The 16,706-nt window shown below is 42.5% G+C and overlaps 1 protein-coding gene across 1 annotated transcript in view; it reads right to left on the minus strand.

The window, feature by feature from the left end:
* Window positions 1-305: 305 nt before the first annotated feature.
* Window positions 306-16,706, minus strand: part of cachd1 (cache domain containing 1) — a 71,077-nt gene continuing 54,676 nt past the window's right edge. The window contains exons 13-27 of the mRNA XM_072684257.1: window positions 16,165-16,333; window positions 15,794-15,936; window positions 14,290-14,471; window positions 13,762-13,872; window positions 13,214-13,336; window positions 11,944-12,043; window positions 11,589-11,705; window positions 11,077-11,237; window positions 10,845-10,931; window positions 10,157-10,273; window positions 9,542-9,693; window positions 9,117-9,278; window positions 6,708-6,785; window positions 6,490-6,591; window positions 306-2,617 (exon numbers count right to left, since the gene is read on the minus strand). Coding sequence (XP_072540358.1) covers window positions 2,370-2,617; window positions 6,490-6,591; window positions 6,708-6,785; window positions 9,117-9,278; window positions 9,542-9,693; window positions 10,157-10,273; window positions 10,845-10,931; window positions 11,077-11,237; window positions 11,589-11,705; window positions 11,944-12,043; window positions 13,214-13,336; window positions 13,762-13,872; window positions 14,290-14,471; window positions 15,794-15,936; window positions 16,165-16,333 — 2,052 coding nt within the window. The 3' untranslated portion in view covers window positions 306-2,369. The remainder of the gene's footprint in view (window positions 2,618-6,489; window positions 6,592-6,707; window positions 6,786-9,116; window positions 9,279-9,541; window positions 9,694-10,156; window positions 10,274-10,844; window positions 10,932-11,076; window positions 11,238-11,588; window positions 11,706-11,943; window positions 12,044-13,213; window positions 13,337-13,761; window positions 13,873-14,289; window positions 14,472-15,793; window positions 15,937-16,164; window positions 16,334-16,706) is intronic.

Raw genomic sequence — 16,706 nt, forward strand, 5'->3', positions numbered from 1 at the left:
CATATTCATGTTGTTGTTTTTTCAGGACACCTGGCAGTGTTCAGTTCTCCTGTTAACTGTAGTGAAGGGGCAGGAGATGAAAATAAAGTTGAAATGGCCATTTTATGAGACATTGATTTTCATGTGTCATTCTCTTTATATGCTCATCTTCATTTGAAGCATACAATCATATGCTAATTATTCCACCCCCTCCAGTTCAGAATCACATAAAATAGAACATGTGCAGTAAAAACACAGGAAATAAGTGTTCCTGTGAATAGGATCAGTCTCTGTGAACAAGTAAACACAGACACAGATAGATGAAGTCTTGAGGAACTTATTTTATAGCTACTCTGTTAAAAGTTCAGATGTATATACATGGTATATTATTTCAATCTGGAAACAATAGCCATAATCCCTCTAAAATCATATAAGCACAAATAGAAGACAATGTTTTAAGCCCCTTTCACACATGCACTTTTACACAGGAAATTATTTCAACCATGATTACATGGGAACCGGTCTAGTGTGAGCACAGGTAAGGAGTTTAAACCCCCAGTAAGACGAACACTGCAGTTTACCTGAGCAAGACCTAGTACAATTAGGGAGAGTCGACGCGTATGTGTGCGTGTGTGAACAGAATGGCTGCAGTGCATCTGGTATGATTGTAGTGGCATACCGCTTGAGAGAAGCAGCAAAACGCTGCTACTTGCGTGCATGGCTGCAAAAATGATGCAGCATCGCTGGCAGAGCAGAACGTTTCTCTGGCGCCTTTTGGTGTGACAAACGTTGTGTTTGGACATGATTCAGAAAGGAAGGAGCTGTTCATGCTGAGGACGACAGTCCCTGTTCAATGGGACATCAAGGGACATCACATTTGAGGGTAAATGTGAATGTGTGGATCCCAGTAAAACAGTTTAAGGTTAATGGTCAAATGTTAATAATGCAAAGGCCAAAAGGGTAGGCCAGTCATGTACCTGGGTCGGAGTGTGAAAGGGGCTTTGGACAAGAGGGCTAGTTTGATCAAAGTGCGGGGGTTCAGAAGGATTCCAAGATTTCTGCTTTTCTATCAGGGTAAGTATGACTTGATCTTCTCAATACTGAAATAACATTTTTTTTTTGAAAAAGAAAAAAAGGCCACACCAAATGTATGACGTCAACTTCAGGGAAAACGATCCATCTGTGCACACACACCCACACACACACCCACACACACAGACACAGACACACCCACACACACAGACACACACAGACACACACACAGACACACACACAGACACACACACAGACACACACACACACACACACACACACACACACACACACACACACACACACACACACACACACACACACACACATACACATACACATACACATACACACACCTCTCACAATAGTTAATCTCCATAACTCGCACACAAATGACCAAATGAAATGGCTGGGCAGAGCTTGAAACGAATGCTGTGGTGAAAGCTTATACAACACAGTGGTTCATCTGAGCAGTCTTTCTTCATATCACTGTAAAAACGTCCTAAACAGCTAGCAGAGTAGTGGATGGGGGGGGGGCGACACTTGAAGCACACTGAGACCCATGGCCACATTTGCACAGATTCTGGAGAATCACTTCCTCATTCACACCATCACAAATGACACATAACAGGCTTGGGCAAGACCATCCAACGAACGAAAGCTTCTCTGAATGCAACACATTTCTGCCTCCACTCACAGATGGCTGGTGCTCTCTGTTTCTCGCACTCTCTCTCTCTCTCTGATGTTCAGCACAGTCAGTCAAGTCCATTCCTATTAGAAATTCCTTTTTTGTGCTAAAAAACAAACATTCTCACAGTAAAGTGTGTGACGCAAAAAAGCGCCATGCATCCCACTGTTTGCTGCTGCTGCTTGGCAGTCCAGTCTTGGAAGGAGCAGGGCCTTCTACAAGAGTTCACGGGCCCACACTGCTGACAGATCCAGTCAGTTCACAGACATTTCCTTCCATTTAATTTATTTCCACCTCAGTTCTAGTTCAATAAATAGTAGAAAAATAATCCTTTCATCTTCATTTTTTTCCTTAAAAATTTGAGATGCTTTGTGGCACTTAAAACAAGTGCAAATCCGCCCTTCCACAGCCTCGAAAAAGGCTCTGTGAGGGGCACTGTAATTTCAGAAGTTTTTTTGGTAAAGTCCAGGCTGGACTGCTGACCGTTCCTCATCAGAGAGGATTTCCACGGGAGGGCTCGGCCCTGTCCTTTGCTCTCTGAGGGGGTGCAGCACCTGCCGCGAGGGCTGAAGGGGGGGTGGAGGATGAAGGCAGGGCTGGAGTGAAGTGGCATCAAAGGTGGAGCACCGTAGGGAGGTGGGGAGTGGCGGGTTCAGACAGGGGAGGGCCCTCAGCACTCAGCATCCACACTGTGAACTGTGACGGCTGCTTGCAGGTGGTGCGTGTGGGGGTGCAGCGGATGGTGTGTGTGCGTGTGCCGGTAGGGGTAGAATTTGTGGCTGAGCAGGGCAGCGGTCTGTGGCGGCGTGTCCAGGTCCAGGTCCTCGTCATGATTGCCTACGTCCACTCCGGCTGAGAGGGGGTCGTTGTTGCAGGGTGGATTCTCGCTGTCCTCCTGCGGGCTCATGGTGCTGTAGCCTGAAGAAAGACATACACAGATTAGAAACATTGAGAGGGGGTGGGGGACAACATTGAAATGTTGTAAACAAGGGTGGGCAGTACAGTTGCAAGCAATGATGATTTCCCTAACTGACGAATCCATCATACATTATTTGATTAAACACCTACAGAGTATTACATCTACTGCAGTTTCCTCTCACTTTGAAGCAAACAGTAGAAGCCAGAAGCCATACTGCCCCCCGAAATTTGCAGTTTTGAACTGCAGTCTTTTAAAAACACTTAGAGCTATAAAAATATTACTGTGGCCATTTGTTTTTAAACAAAATAATGCGTCAACACATCAGCCAATAATAAAGTGTTGTTGATGACTAACCTTGTTGACTAATCGTTGGAAGGTAGTCTAAACCAGTCACACAGCATCTATTCATATCTGACGTGAAATGCTGGGTGATTTAAAATCTTTTTTAAATACATAATGATGGTTCACTGCAAATCGATTTCATTTATTCTGCTACTGATGATCAGCATTCTGATACATGTATTTAAAGTCTCATATTTCTAGTACACCCATGCTGACAAGCTAAACGTCTTTCACATTCAGAACTATTACGTCGCTACACTTTTTTGTGCTCTTCTAGTGTCTTCTAGGAAGGACCGCCTCAAACAGTATGCACCTAAACCTCCATCCCTTAATTCGGCCTGAATTAGACAATCTTCGCACTCCTCCGCTCTTCATTAATTTAATCACTCTTTCAATCTCACGCCTTCCTTTAACTAAGGGAAAATGAGAGTTCCCACAATTAAACTTCTGGTAAAATTACAACGACGTGGGATTCCTCAACACCACTCACCACTCTGTCACCCCACACACATACTTCTACCTAAAGGCAACATTTTACCACAGTAAAACCATCTCTACAGAATACACGCTAAATTCAAAGGAGTTGAGTATAAGGAGGGATTTAAAAAAAAAAAAACATTAGGCACGGAGGTGGATTTGAGCAGAGAATGTTGAAGCTTCTATGAAATAGGTTCTCAAATGTAGCTCAGTGGCTGCTGGTCTCTAAAGGATTAGAGACGACAGTGAGGGGAGACAGATCTGTGCATTGGGACTAAGCTGACTGGGACGTTCCCCAGGAGTGAAATCCAACTCTTGCTTAGGAAGATCTCTCTGAGGACAAGGAGCTACGGAAAATTACAGCAATTGCAACACAGGCAAATAAAAGAAGGTGCAAAAATACATCATTCTTGACTATTACTTTCCTATATATCACAAAATGCCATATTACAAACTGCCAAGCATTCGTTTATGAACCATTTCATTAATTTATCATTTATGTGACATTTACAACCCTCAGACACTAGATCTGCCAGTGGGCCCACATTTCAGTTGCACACTCTAATAATTACATAACTTCCACAACTACGTTTACAGTAGTTAACGTGCATTTAATGGAGCTACTGAATAATAACGTTAAAGGATAATAATAGAAAAACAAGACCAGGGTTAAAGGGGTTAAACAAAATTGACAGAAAGATGAAAAGAGTATAAACTGTCAGATTCTGTATATATGACCTACAAGTCCAGCCTGGCCCTGACGTTGATGAATGGTTGTATTTAGTATGAGTTCGATCTGCTCATAGTGCAATACAGAAATTATATCTGACGTTATGGGAATGCTGATAATTAATCATGTGTTTCAGGGCAACCTGTCCTTGGAAAAACATTCCGATATCAAAGCAAGCCCACATATGCAAAGTGCATCTGAGCTCTCTGGTAGAAGACTAATCTTTGGTCAGAAAGGTTCTTTGAAACTCTGAAGCCAACAGTCAGCTACACAGCTGCAGGCAAACATAACACATCGTGTGTTAGTGGTGCGGGAGTGAGTCAGAGCACACTGCAGAAACCTCAAAGGCTGTGTTCCAACACACGTGTATATACACACACACACACACACACACACACACACACACACACACACACACAAAAGCCAAATCGATTCGCTTTTAAAAATGACCCCTTGAGCTGGATGAGTGAGCAGCTAGTGGGAGGTGACCTTTGGCTGGGCAGTGTAAAAATACGGAAAAGTTTCGCTTTGTCTCTCTTCACCGCCTCTTTCCGTTCTCTGTACCTCAACCCAACCCACTTCTCTTTCTTTTTCCCTTTTTCACACCTTCCTCTCTCTCCGCATGCAGTGGAGCTGGGTTTTTCTCTCCTCATTACACAAGGACTTTTAGAAAGCGGCATCCCCGTACAGAAGCATATATACAGTGCGCTGCAACAGTGATGGTGTTTCCTGATCTTACTCAAGCCTATTCTTAACCCTAACCTCAGGGAATTCCAATTCTATCCACAAAGCTCTTTAGCTTTCAATTACAACCAAACAGAAATACACCTGACTCCACTTGTTTAGTCAGTTGGGCTTAGTCTTCAAACAATTGAGAAGGAGAGCTCCTGCTTGTTTGGAGTGAAATCCTGCAGCCAACTTTGCATATAAAGATTGGACACCACTGCACGTAGGTGCCAACTACAAATTAGGGCACTGGCTAATTTGCGCCCTTATCCCAAAACTGAAAAAATTTTTTAACCCAAGTACGAGAAAAGCCATGACTTCAAGTCTGGAATCAGTGGCGACTTTGAGTCTGAAAACAGTAGGGATTTTGAGCTGCAGGGTCGCTATAGCAACCAGAATATTTTTTTGGGTACTTTCTCAATGAAGCGCGGCTGCAAAAAGATTTAATATTTCCAGTTCCAGAGGGTAGAAAATGAAAACGAAGGATCTTTTGAGTGAATACTGATTTTGGTTTTGATTATATGGCAACAGATAGGACAGATAGGCATGTACAGTGACAGAAGGGGCAAAATGGCAGGTGTGAAGACACAGCCAGATTAAGGCCATTTGCAGACCACTGTATAATGGACAATAAATGGACATGTGGAACTGGAGCATGTTTTATGTCACTACATGAAAGAAACACAATGCTGCCTTTATTGTTGGAGTTGGGGGCTTTGGAGTTGGCTCAGCGGTCTATTGCGCTGCCACTATGTATCGGGGATCACAGTTCAAGTCCTGAGACATGCTGCATTGTCATTAGTGGCCAGATAGCACAACTGGCCGTGCTCTTTTCCCTCATCACGCTAAAAGTGATGTTGGTCAGCGCAGGCGTCTGTTAGCTGGTCTGGCGGAGTTGGGGCTCTTTCCTCAGAGTTTGTTGTCTGTCTGTCAATGCTGCATTTTAAAGCAGTTTAAAAGGAGGTGGTGGCTGACTTTGCATGTATCAGAGGACAGATGTGTCAAGTCCTTACTTTTACTCACTCTAGTGCCGGGAGCATTGCTAGTGCCAGGGTGAGCTATGAACGGGTGGGTTAATTGGCAGGACCAAATTGGGTGAAAAAGGGGAAAACGAATTAAAAATAAACTAAAAAAAAATATATATATATTAAAAGAGAAAAGAGTTGGGCAGATCATAGTCGTAGAACACATTTAGAAGAGAGTGTTAACTGCCCAGTTCTGTGTACACACTCTAACAGACACCCACAGCAGCCACAAACCACCGTTCCCTCCGATTGACAGCATGGTACTCTCTTGGCCTCTCAGTCATTCTGTATTTGAAAACTAACAAACGCCCACAACCCGCTCTGAAAATCGCTCAGAATCAACAGGGAGCGAAGAACAAATCCATCCTTCCCACCTAATGACAATATGACCAATGGTACTCTCTAGGCTCACAGTAATAGATCTAATACATTTAACTGGAAATCATGTGCTGGTCATGTCTGTCCCTATGAAATGTCATTTTCAGTGCCAATATTTATAATCCTATCATGAAGAGAACTAACATTTAAAAATATATATAAAACATACACACACCCACCCACCCACACTTACCGTGGTCACTCTCTGTTCCCGATCTGCCCCAATACCTCCGCCTGCGCTCAGGGCTGTGTGTGTGTCTTTCAATGACCGCAGCAATGAAGCGTGTGTTACTGACTGTACAGAGAGACAGAGCAAATGAGTAAAACTATCATTATCTCACAGATATTATCTAAGAATGACATCACTGTGAAGACGTGCAAATGAATTAAGACGGAAAAAGACGCTCTTACTTATTCCTCTGTCCTCATGACTATCCTCATCTCTTTCATCGCGCTCATTGTCCAGGTTGGACATCCGTACCGACATCTCTGTGCGTACAGAAGAAGCAAAAAGGAAACGATTAGGAGAGAAAAAGGGGAGAACAGGCAAATACAGCTGTCCTAAACACATTTCATATTATAATACACTTAGTTGCCAATCTGTCCAACGTCCCTCTCGTGAGAATAGCCAAGAGTCATTCAATCCACGGCCACTATTGTGGATAATCTTCAAGCTGGTGAACAATCAGGAGACACTTAAAGACACTAATGAAAGTCTATTCACAGAGGCATCTTGGCATTTTAGCGAATACAAAAGCACAGCAGCGATTCAAGACAAAGGTAAACCCTCCCAGGACTGAGCTTTTGCTTATTTTCACACATGAGGGACAGCTTTTCCTCTCACTGGCTAATTAAATTAAGTGCTCATAAAAGAGCTCTAAGTGCTAGAATAAAAATAAGAACAAAACCACTGCACAGAAATAACCACCAGTGGACCGTAGCCTCTGATACAAAGCATTGATTGATTTTGCTCTCTGGCCTAAATCCAAAACCAGTCTTCAGATGCAGAAGCGAGCTTACGAATTCGTACTCCTGGAAGAGGTGGATAAGTAATTGTACCCGTAAAGCAGAAATGTGAAAAACAGTGATGGAAATTGATGTTGTAAATAAGTGATGACATAGCAGACCGTCTCTGGCATCACAGCCAATCAAAACCACATGCTGGGGTAGAATTCCCACCTAGGGGTTCGGCAGGTGGTAGTAAAGGGGAAGAGAGACTTCAGCCCTTCTTAAATGGGTTGCTGTACACGACGCCTCTGAAATGAAGTTATGTACAGCCAACATGAAACTGGCAGAATTGCTCTAAAGACAGCTAATCAATGTGTGAACCCTTTTCCTGTATGCGCCACGCATCATGAGAGAGACGCTAGGTTTTACACTATGTGGTGTGAGCGGGTCGACATCTTCAGAAATCAGAGCAAAACAGTAGTTGATGGAAACCCAGCAAGCGTGTTAGAGGACTTCTGTGTGGGAAAGAGGGATTCTAGTGAGTAAATGACTTTAATTTCTCCCTCTCTCAGAACTGCCTTGGTAATCTCCCTTTATCATCTCGTTAGCTGAAAGGGCCACTGACTGTAATTGGAAAAGGTCACTATGTTAAGCAGCCAGCTTTAGTTAATTCAATCATCTTCAAAGCGTGTTTTTCTTCTTCAAGTCACTGCGGATAAGGCGTAGAAGAGTGTGGGGCTGTTCTTACCCATGCATATCATATGCATGTTTGAAGACTCAAACATTATTAAGGGACATGTCAAATGAGGTGTCCGACAGCATATAATCAAACATCCAATGCCACGTATAATGGTAGTTTATCAGTCAAAATCAAAGGGCTGTGACACTGCAGGTTGACACTGAAGGTCAGAATGAGTGATGGGTGCATTACTGAGACACAAGCTGGTCTATTTAGGTCTGGGCTGTATATTATATGGGCTGCAGATGTCAGTATAAATCAGGCATGTTGGGGAAACTACAATAAAAAAATAAACTAATTAATTAATTAAGATGTAAACAGTCATTTAGTGGCTTAATGTGTGAGGCACTGTTTTACAACAGCTTTGAGATGGGTCTATTTGTGTTGACATTGTGACCCTGATCATCACAGTCAAGAGCAGACAGGCACAACTCCAGCAAAGTTGATAGTTGCCCTACTTAAGCATACTTACTTTGGCTGGTTATTAACTGGTGAGCTGAATTAGGCATGTTTGCATGGCAAAGATCTTTCAGTAGCTATCCCTTGCCACAGCCCCATCGTACACAAATCTGTCTTTTTGACCAACCAACTGACTGACTTTCACTGTCCAAGCTAGTTGGACTTGGATTTTAAGCTATGTGGTGCCTAACCATAACCCCTTAATCTGCAGTGCACGCTTTAGACAACTGTGCTTTGAAAAGAAATATAAAGCCTTTTTTTCTGCTATAAGAATTGTTTTTTTCATGATGTGAGCCCTGTCCTGCTGAATTACCTTAGAATCAAACTTTGAGTCTTTCTTTGATTTCTTTCTTGCATTGTATCAGGAGGAGAGTCTTTATTTTATTCTTGAATTTGAATCTCAAAGTTTTATACTACTAGTTCTCCTATCCCTTATATTTCACTTCACTCCTGTAACAACATTCCTAAAATGTCTTCCTTCAGCTTCAGAGGATTTAGCATTTTTCTTGGAATGGCCTGTCCATGTTATTTTGAACTCAAGTGCCCCCAACTGCATTTTTATTTTTTATCCTTTCATAACAGCCTTGAAACTGCTGTCATAGGTTTTCTGCTGCCGTTGAGAGAAGCTTTTGTGTATTGCTTTTCACCCAGAGGTTTCTGTGGCTCTCGCTCACCTTGCGCGGCCAGAGGGGACATGTGCTGATGACTCCGGCGGTGGATCTGGTGCCTGTAGGCATAAACAGCCAACACCAGCACCATGATGCATCCCATAATTCCTCCTGCAACTGGCCCCACGGGTGCACTCTTTATCATGTTCAGAGATGCCACCTCTTCATCTGCACAAGGACAGAAGGAAGAAACACAAGGTTAGCAGATTGGAAAAGGAAACCTATAGAATAAAGTGAGTATAATACACAAAGGAGAGCTTTCAAGGTAATGCAGCAGAACAGTGCTTGTTCCCTTGAACGCTGCAGCACAAATGTATTCCTGGCCTTATGAAAGAATCATTTTCTAGACAGTCCAAAAGCAGTATAATCTACAATCTACTAAGGTATCCATATCAACATGCTTAAGCTCTATACAGTGTGTGTAAGCTCACCTAAAAGGCCCATACCATCCACATAAGGACTCTTGGCACCTACAATTCCACCAAAACACTCCTTCTGTAGGGCACAGTAAGGTTTGTCCAGGTGGGTCTTTCCATCACTGTCCACCATACACCACTCACAGTCCAGGACACCAAAACAGTCACTGCACACACAAGCAGAAAAACAAAACATGTCTATTGTTAAAAGGAATGAGGTCAATGTTCAATGTTCAATGCTGTTTTCAGTGCTGTTGGAAAGCGGATACCAAATATAGTTCCATAAAACATCCAGCTATACAGCACTTACACTATTACGACCGACCCACCACAAGGGGTCAGTGTTCAACACCAAAAAAACCCAACTAAACTCTAAACTACACATTCTACTGAATTACTTGGGTATTGTCTATAGTAGTACAGACTGTGTAACAGGTCCAGTATGAGTTTGTTAAGTGAAAGCAATTTCACTGAAAATGAATGTAACCGGATACAGGTGTTTACATGACTATTAATCTTCAACTTAACAGACTATAGATTGTATAGAAATTGTATTCAGAATGGCCTTAATTGGAGCAGTCATGAACGTATTCTATTTGGATTTGAACTATTGACAGCTGCTAGACTGACCTGCTGGTGAAGCGCTGGCTACAACGAGTGTTGATGCACTGAGGCAGAGTGTCCTGTAAACTGGGCTCAATCACAGTCATAGACAAGGGTTCCTGATGTACCTCACAGCTTGGGTTTCTGAAAACACACACAGAAATCTTTCAGTGAAGAGCTGAGTGATTGCCAAAGGCATGGGGACAACAAATATGCTTTGACTACAAGACAGGACTTTCAGCATACATCAAAAGGTTGTACAATGCACACTTAAATCTTTCAGTGTTCTGCAGAGCATATTTTTACATGATGAGCCATCATGAAGCAGACAAACATTCTGAAGTGTTTTCCCTGCCGGGAATAATGAACAGATTGTCTTTTATTAATTGAAGGCATACTGAGCAATGCTCAACTGCTCAAAGACACAGGTGGATGTGTGTCTGTTCATTGTGACAAAGGAAAACGTGATGAAAGAGAAATGTAGAGCTGTGAATGCAGGTATCATTACGGTATCATTGCCCTATAGTTTATTCCTCAATCTAAGAGTATTAAATCAGTTATGAAGGGCTTTGATCACAACACACACACAAACCCTCACAGGCTTTAAAATGAGCTGTCAACTTTGACACATCCTCAAGTTACATAGACAAACATTTGAAGCTTGAGATGTGTCCTTTTCCTTGAACTTGGTCAGTAAGATCATGGGAGAATTTACCTGTTTTCTGCATTAGTGAGATTGCCGGTACACTCATTCACCTCCAGAGGGCACTCACATGGACATTCACATTCATTCTGCTCCATTCTGAAGAGAAAATAGAAAGATGAAAAATTGATCATAATGCAATGCCTGAATAATGCGTTTTTTTTATAAGAATCTATGAATGATGAAATCAGACAGGGTGAAGCATTACTAATCAGTAATATGACTGCATGAATGATGAACATACCTGTGGCAGTTCAGACAGAGGCGGTCCACGGTGCTACACGCACAGAAAGCCAATGAATCACAAGTCTCATTCACAATTCCTGCAAAGGCATTGGTTCCAGGAATTCGAGTGAGCCGATACTTGGAACAGTGACTGCCATGAACCAGATTTGTCAGATCACCCTGCAAAATACATAACAATCTTAAATCATTGTGCAATTTCACAAACAAACAAGCTCTGTGAATGCATGCATATATTATATACAATAAAATAGTATTCTGTTTGTATTGTCTACAATGCGTTTGTTTATGGAAATCCAAGACATTGACCACCTCACAAATAAAGTAGTTTGAAACTGTCTAAAAGACAACTGCTGAAATTACAGTCGTCCACCAGGTGGTGCTATGATGCTACTGGAAAGAGAAACTCCACCCAAATGGTAAGGGGCTCAAAGCGGGACAGACTGGCATTTAAAAGAAAAAAAAAACAGAATCAGTGTTGTGATTCAAAAGGCTGTGTGGTGATTCACTCACCACAATACTAGTGTTGAACTTGTAGAAGCGCTGCACTGTCCGATCACTGAAGCTATTACACAAGTTCTTCTTCACAAAGTTAGGATGGTTAAGGATATCATTGGCCACTAGGGGCTCCTACAACAAGACAAATAAACTTTTGTTGTAATACTTTGCACCAATATCAATTTGATGAATATATTAGGAATAAAAGCAATTTACAGAGAACCGAAAGAAAAAGAAAAATATTCCACAATTTGAACAAAATATTTACACCAAAAAAATCAATAATCTGCTAAATTAAGGAAATTAAACAAACATGATCTAGTAACTTTATCCTGGCAAAAGAATGTAACTCTGCATTTGGGTATACTACCTTATGGGTGATATGCTGCTGTTCTGCTGGAGCATGGCCCTTGGGGTCAATGAGGGTGGGGTGGGCCACCAGGTAGCCTCTGTCCTCCATAATAAAGCACCTATAACCACAAACATAGACAAACGCACACATACGCATGAAGGTCAGTCGTTCTGCAATCATCATCGTCCCAAAAACTCATTCACATCAGAAACATGTTTCCGTTTCTGATTGGAAGCACTGTGGATGAGTGTGTAAATACGGGATGCAATCTTTGGAGGGTTTACCAGCTCAACATTGAAAGATGTGTGGGTAAAATGTAAATGATAAAAATAGCTTACAGCAGCACATTCCTAACAGATGGGACAATAATGGAATGTATTGTGAAAACATTAGGCTCAAACACACACTTAAAGGAAGGAATGCAATCATCCAAAGGCCTGGGTGCAGGGGGTGTGTTCCACTTTCTTTAGAAATCCTCAGATCCATGAGGCAGCTCAGAATAGTCCTCTTGTGCATAACACACTGGGCCATTCCACTCAACTAATCCTGTTTAATGGCCCTAGCATTCAGAACTCAGAACACTAAGGCCTAACCCTTTCTAAAGTGAGAGAGAGAGAGAGAGAGAGGCACAGAGAAAGAGGGAGCAGTGATAGGGATACAGGGGGAGGGGAGTGTAGACACATTTAGGAAGAAGAAATAATAAAAACGAAGAGGGAGGAGGAAAAGAGCAGAAGAGAGAACGGAGGAAAGCACAAGACAGGGGACAACTGGCACCTAACATAACAGGATGTGTCTGGAATGCGCTCCTAATCAGCTTATCTCCTTTTGTGTTTCACCAGTAATTCCCAAACTCTCTCGCTTTTTCTCCTTCCAAACATTGCTCCAGTGATTATTTTGTGAACCTTCTTCAAGGTTTTTTTTTCTTATTAACTTTTGTTCCCTCATTTTCTTTGTTTTTTCTTTCTCTCTCTCTCTTTTTTTTTTTTTTTACCTCAACCTCTCTGAACAATTCCCCCTCATTTTCCCCTCAGCCCCATCTCTCACAATCCTCCCTCCTGCTCTTTCTTTCCCTCTAAAGGGAGAAGAAGGAGAGTTGTGTGAATGCTCCTTTTTAAACACAGGCAAATCTGATTAGTTTCATATAAAAGAGTTTCAGAGAGCCTCCGGGCATTTCTCTGGACACCTCAGCCGGAGAGCCAGAGCTTGGCAGGCTGGGCTGAGAGAGTAGAGCGAAAGAGAAAACAGACAAGGCAGGAGGTGAGAGAGGAGCAGGGTGGGGCAGGCTTACCGGATTTTGTTGCCCTTGTCCTGATTGCAGATGGGCAGCAGATCCAGCAGGACCTTATAGAAGTAGCGCAGTGTAAAGTCGATGCCCATTACTGCTACTGCGTAGCCTGGAGCCATCTGGGAACTAAACAAGGAGAGAAGAGGAGAAAGATTTGACATGTGCAATTGGAAAAGAGTAGAGGGAAGCTGTATCAGTCCCAAAATGACAGAGTGTTTGTCAGAGATCATCAGATATCTGGGTTGCAAGAGCATGCTAGAATCATTCACCACTCTTTGTGGGAAAACTGAATAATACAGGCGAAGGGAGCCTCTTCACAATCTTTATCAACACCAGGCCCTCTGGCATTGTGACAGCTTCAAACTGTTTCAAACTGTTTCGTCATACCTCTAAACATATCTTTGCGTGCAAACACAACCATACACAAAACAGACTCTGTGATAAGACTGAGCGTCTAACCCATCACCTGTTATGCTTGTTTTAGGTCAGCAAACAGTAACCAACAAAGTTAACGTGATGCAGGTAATGAAAGAGCTCAATAAATCACTAACCTAGAGGCATGAATTGTGTGGCTGATTGTGACCACATAGCCAGCTCCGCCAACGTCCAGGTATGGTCCAGTGAAAGTGATAAGGCCAGGATTGGCCACAGCATGAAGATACCTACAAAGAGCAAATGGTCAATTGTCCTGTTAAACACAAGGAGCTACAGTTTAGGAATCTAAAAAGGCTTTTTCCTTCTTTTTTTTTAAGACTGCAATTTAATAAGTTGTTGGGTGTCTTTGAACACCCTTTGGGAGCTCTTTGGTGTTTGATTACTTTTCCCTAATTATATCGAGGCCTTGAAGGCCTCTTATGAAACCTCCTAAGCTAAAAACATTAAATAAATAAATAAATAAATAAATAAAACCCATAAATATATAAAATGCTAAAAGAACAAAATCGCTTAACACTTTGCCTCAGCACTAGTTGTCCAACAAACTTAGTCCTCAGCCTGGGGCTCTGTTCAGCACCAGCTCACAGGGAGTCTGGAAGTGTTTTAGAAGTGTGGAGACCTCCGCCCTCAGGCCCTAATCTCACCATTGTCTCCTAGTAGGGTCGAAGGCTTTGTCCATGAGTGAGCCAGGGTAAATCCGCAGCACCCCATTGGGCGTTGCTATGTAACGGCGCACAATGTAGCAGTTCAGGCTGCTCAGCTCCATGAGACTCATCCATTCGTCCGTCACATGACTGGTCGCCATCACATCGTTCCTGACAGACGACTGGAGCACAAAAGAGAGACAGAGTTAGAGCATGCCAGGGTTCCTTTAAATCCGCTCTGGGAAGGTCCACAATCAGTCAAAATTCTCCTTCTATTTCTGCACAAACAACTCTCAGAAAAGAGAGAGAAAGTAATGGTAAGGGGAAAAAGGGCTGTAGGGGGACTGAAGCAGGAGGTTTTGTGTATGTGCATGTACATTAGGCCTTAGGTCACTGATACAAAGTTACACTTTGATACTGATATACTGTCTTGTGTGAGCCATGGGCCATATATTACCAGTGAGGCAGCCAAAAGTTTGTGCATGTCTTGAGGCCTGCTATGAACTATGAGGTATTTATTATTGCCGAGGCAGGCGGTAGTGTGCATGCATGCGTGAGCTTTCAGACCTAGAATGGCTAAGAGGTATGCATGATCAGTAAAAAAAGGCAGTGGGGGTGTGTGTGGGTATGTACAACTGTAGGCTAGGCATGGCCATGAGACATGTCCTGTCACTGAGGTAGGCAGCGATGTGTGTGTCCACATATCTGATTACCTTCTGTGTCTGTGCGTGTCCCTCATGTCTGGGTTGGCTGTGAGGCTAGGGTTGAAGTAGGTTGTAGTTCATGTATACTTGTCTACTTTCAGGCCTGGATTGGTCTATAAGGTGTCACTCTAGTAGGCAGTGGATTATGTGTGTGTGTGTGTGTGTTGTAGACTGTATTTGATCAGGGGTCCAGTGTCTAAGGTTCCATTTGGTGTCTGCCTAAATCTGTGGGGTAAAGAACTCTGGAAATAATTGCTAATTAGCCTTAACTGAACATTTATAGGCCTGTCTATCTAAGTAGTACACTATATGGCCAAATGTTTGTGGAAACCCTTTCTAATGAATGCATTCAGCTACTTTAAGTTGTAGCCATTGCTGACACAGATGTGCAAAGCACGCACACACACACAGCTAGACTAGAATATCCTCTAGAGCAGATAAATATGCACCTATTGGCACAATCCCTAATGCCAGGTGTGGGATAAAGAGGTATACAGCATTGAGCTGAGGAGCAGTGAAACTGTGTTTGCGATCAAATCCTCAGAGCAATGCTCCAACATCCAACATAGTAGATAGCCTTTCCTGGACAGTAGAGACCGTTACTCCAACAAAAGCAGGATAAAATATTTATTAATATCATTGTTTATGGAAGAAACAATGAATGAGCAGATGACCCAATACTACTGTCCATATAGTGTGCATTGGTTGACAAGTGCCAATTGACTATTGAAGTCATTTTCTGACTCTAATCATTACGTGTACTTCATGGCTGCACATTAAGTAAAAGCAAATGTGTGTACCTTCAGGCCTGGGTTGGCTATGAGTCGTGTATTGTCGCTGAGGTAGGCAGTGTAGTGCTCCACCATGCGTTTGGTTTCCGGCTGACTCAGATGCTCGTAAGGAGAGGAAAAACTACCAGCCGACAACATCACTGTAGGACTCTCTGTGGGGACACAGAAAGAGCAATCTGCACTTAGCACTAACACAGTGTTACACAAACGCAGTTCTTCATTCCTGTCCTGCATACTGCTGGGGGACAATTTTCATTATTAGTGTTATTTGGTCCAGGCATATAAGCAGGTCGACTGAAATGGAATATACAAAACATAAAACCTGAATTATAATATTTTAGATCATTTATACTCTTTTACATGCTGTCCATGTTGCTTACCAACAGTAGCAAGCTGTTTGAAGTGCAGGCAGGCACTGGGCTGACCCAGAAGATCCAGTCTGTGGTACAGTAGCTTACTGCTGGGGGCTGTGTTAAGGTTCTTCAGGTGCTTCACTGGGATTTCTGGTTGAACATAGACTATACATAGGATGAAGGAGGTGTCCTGGACCTATAGATCCCAAGGCAGAGTGGAAACAATGTAAAAAGACAGAGCCGGAGTGAGAACACCACATACAAAAAACAATTAATAGTAATAACAATAATATTAATGGTCTAAAAAGCTATTGTATACTTGGCCTAAATAAGTAGATATGTCAGTATAGAAAGGGCTGTTGAACAAGTAGCAAACAGTGGAAAAGGTAAGTGAGGTCAGCCTTAACACATTATTCTTTAGACTTTGTGGAAAAGTGCTAGAGAGCACATTCATCCAGTCAGACAGTTACACAGAGCAGTACTGCACATACGATGATGTCACACTAGTCTAGAAGATGCCCTTACACAGAGAGTGTTTCCTGTCAAAACATCAGACTGAGTGTTTTATA

Source organism: Salminus brasiliensis, chromosome 7, assembly GCF_030463535.1.
Source record: "Salminus brasiliensis chromosome 7, fSalBra1.hap2, whole genome shotgun sequence".
NCBI lineage: Eukaryota > Metazoa > Chordata > Actinopteri > Characiformes > Bryconidae > Salminus > Salminus brasiliensis.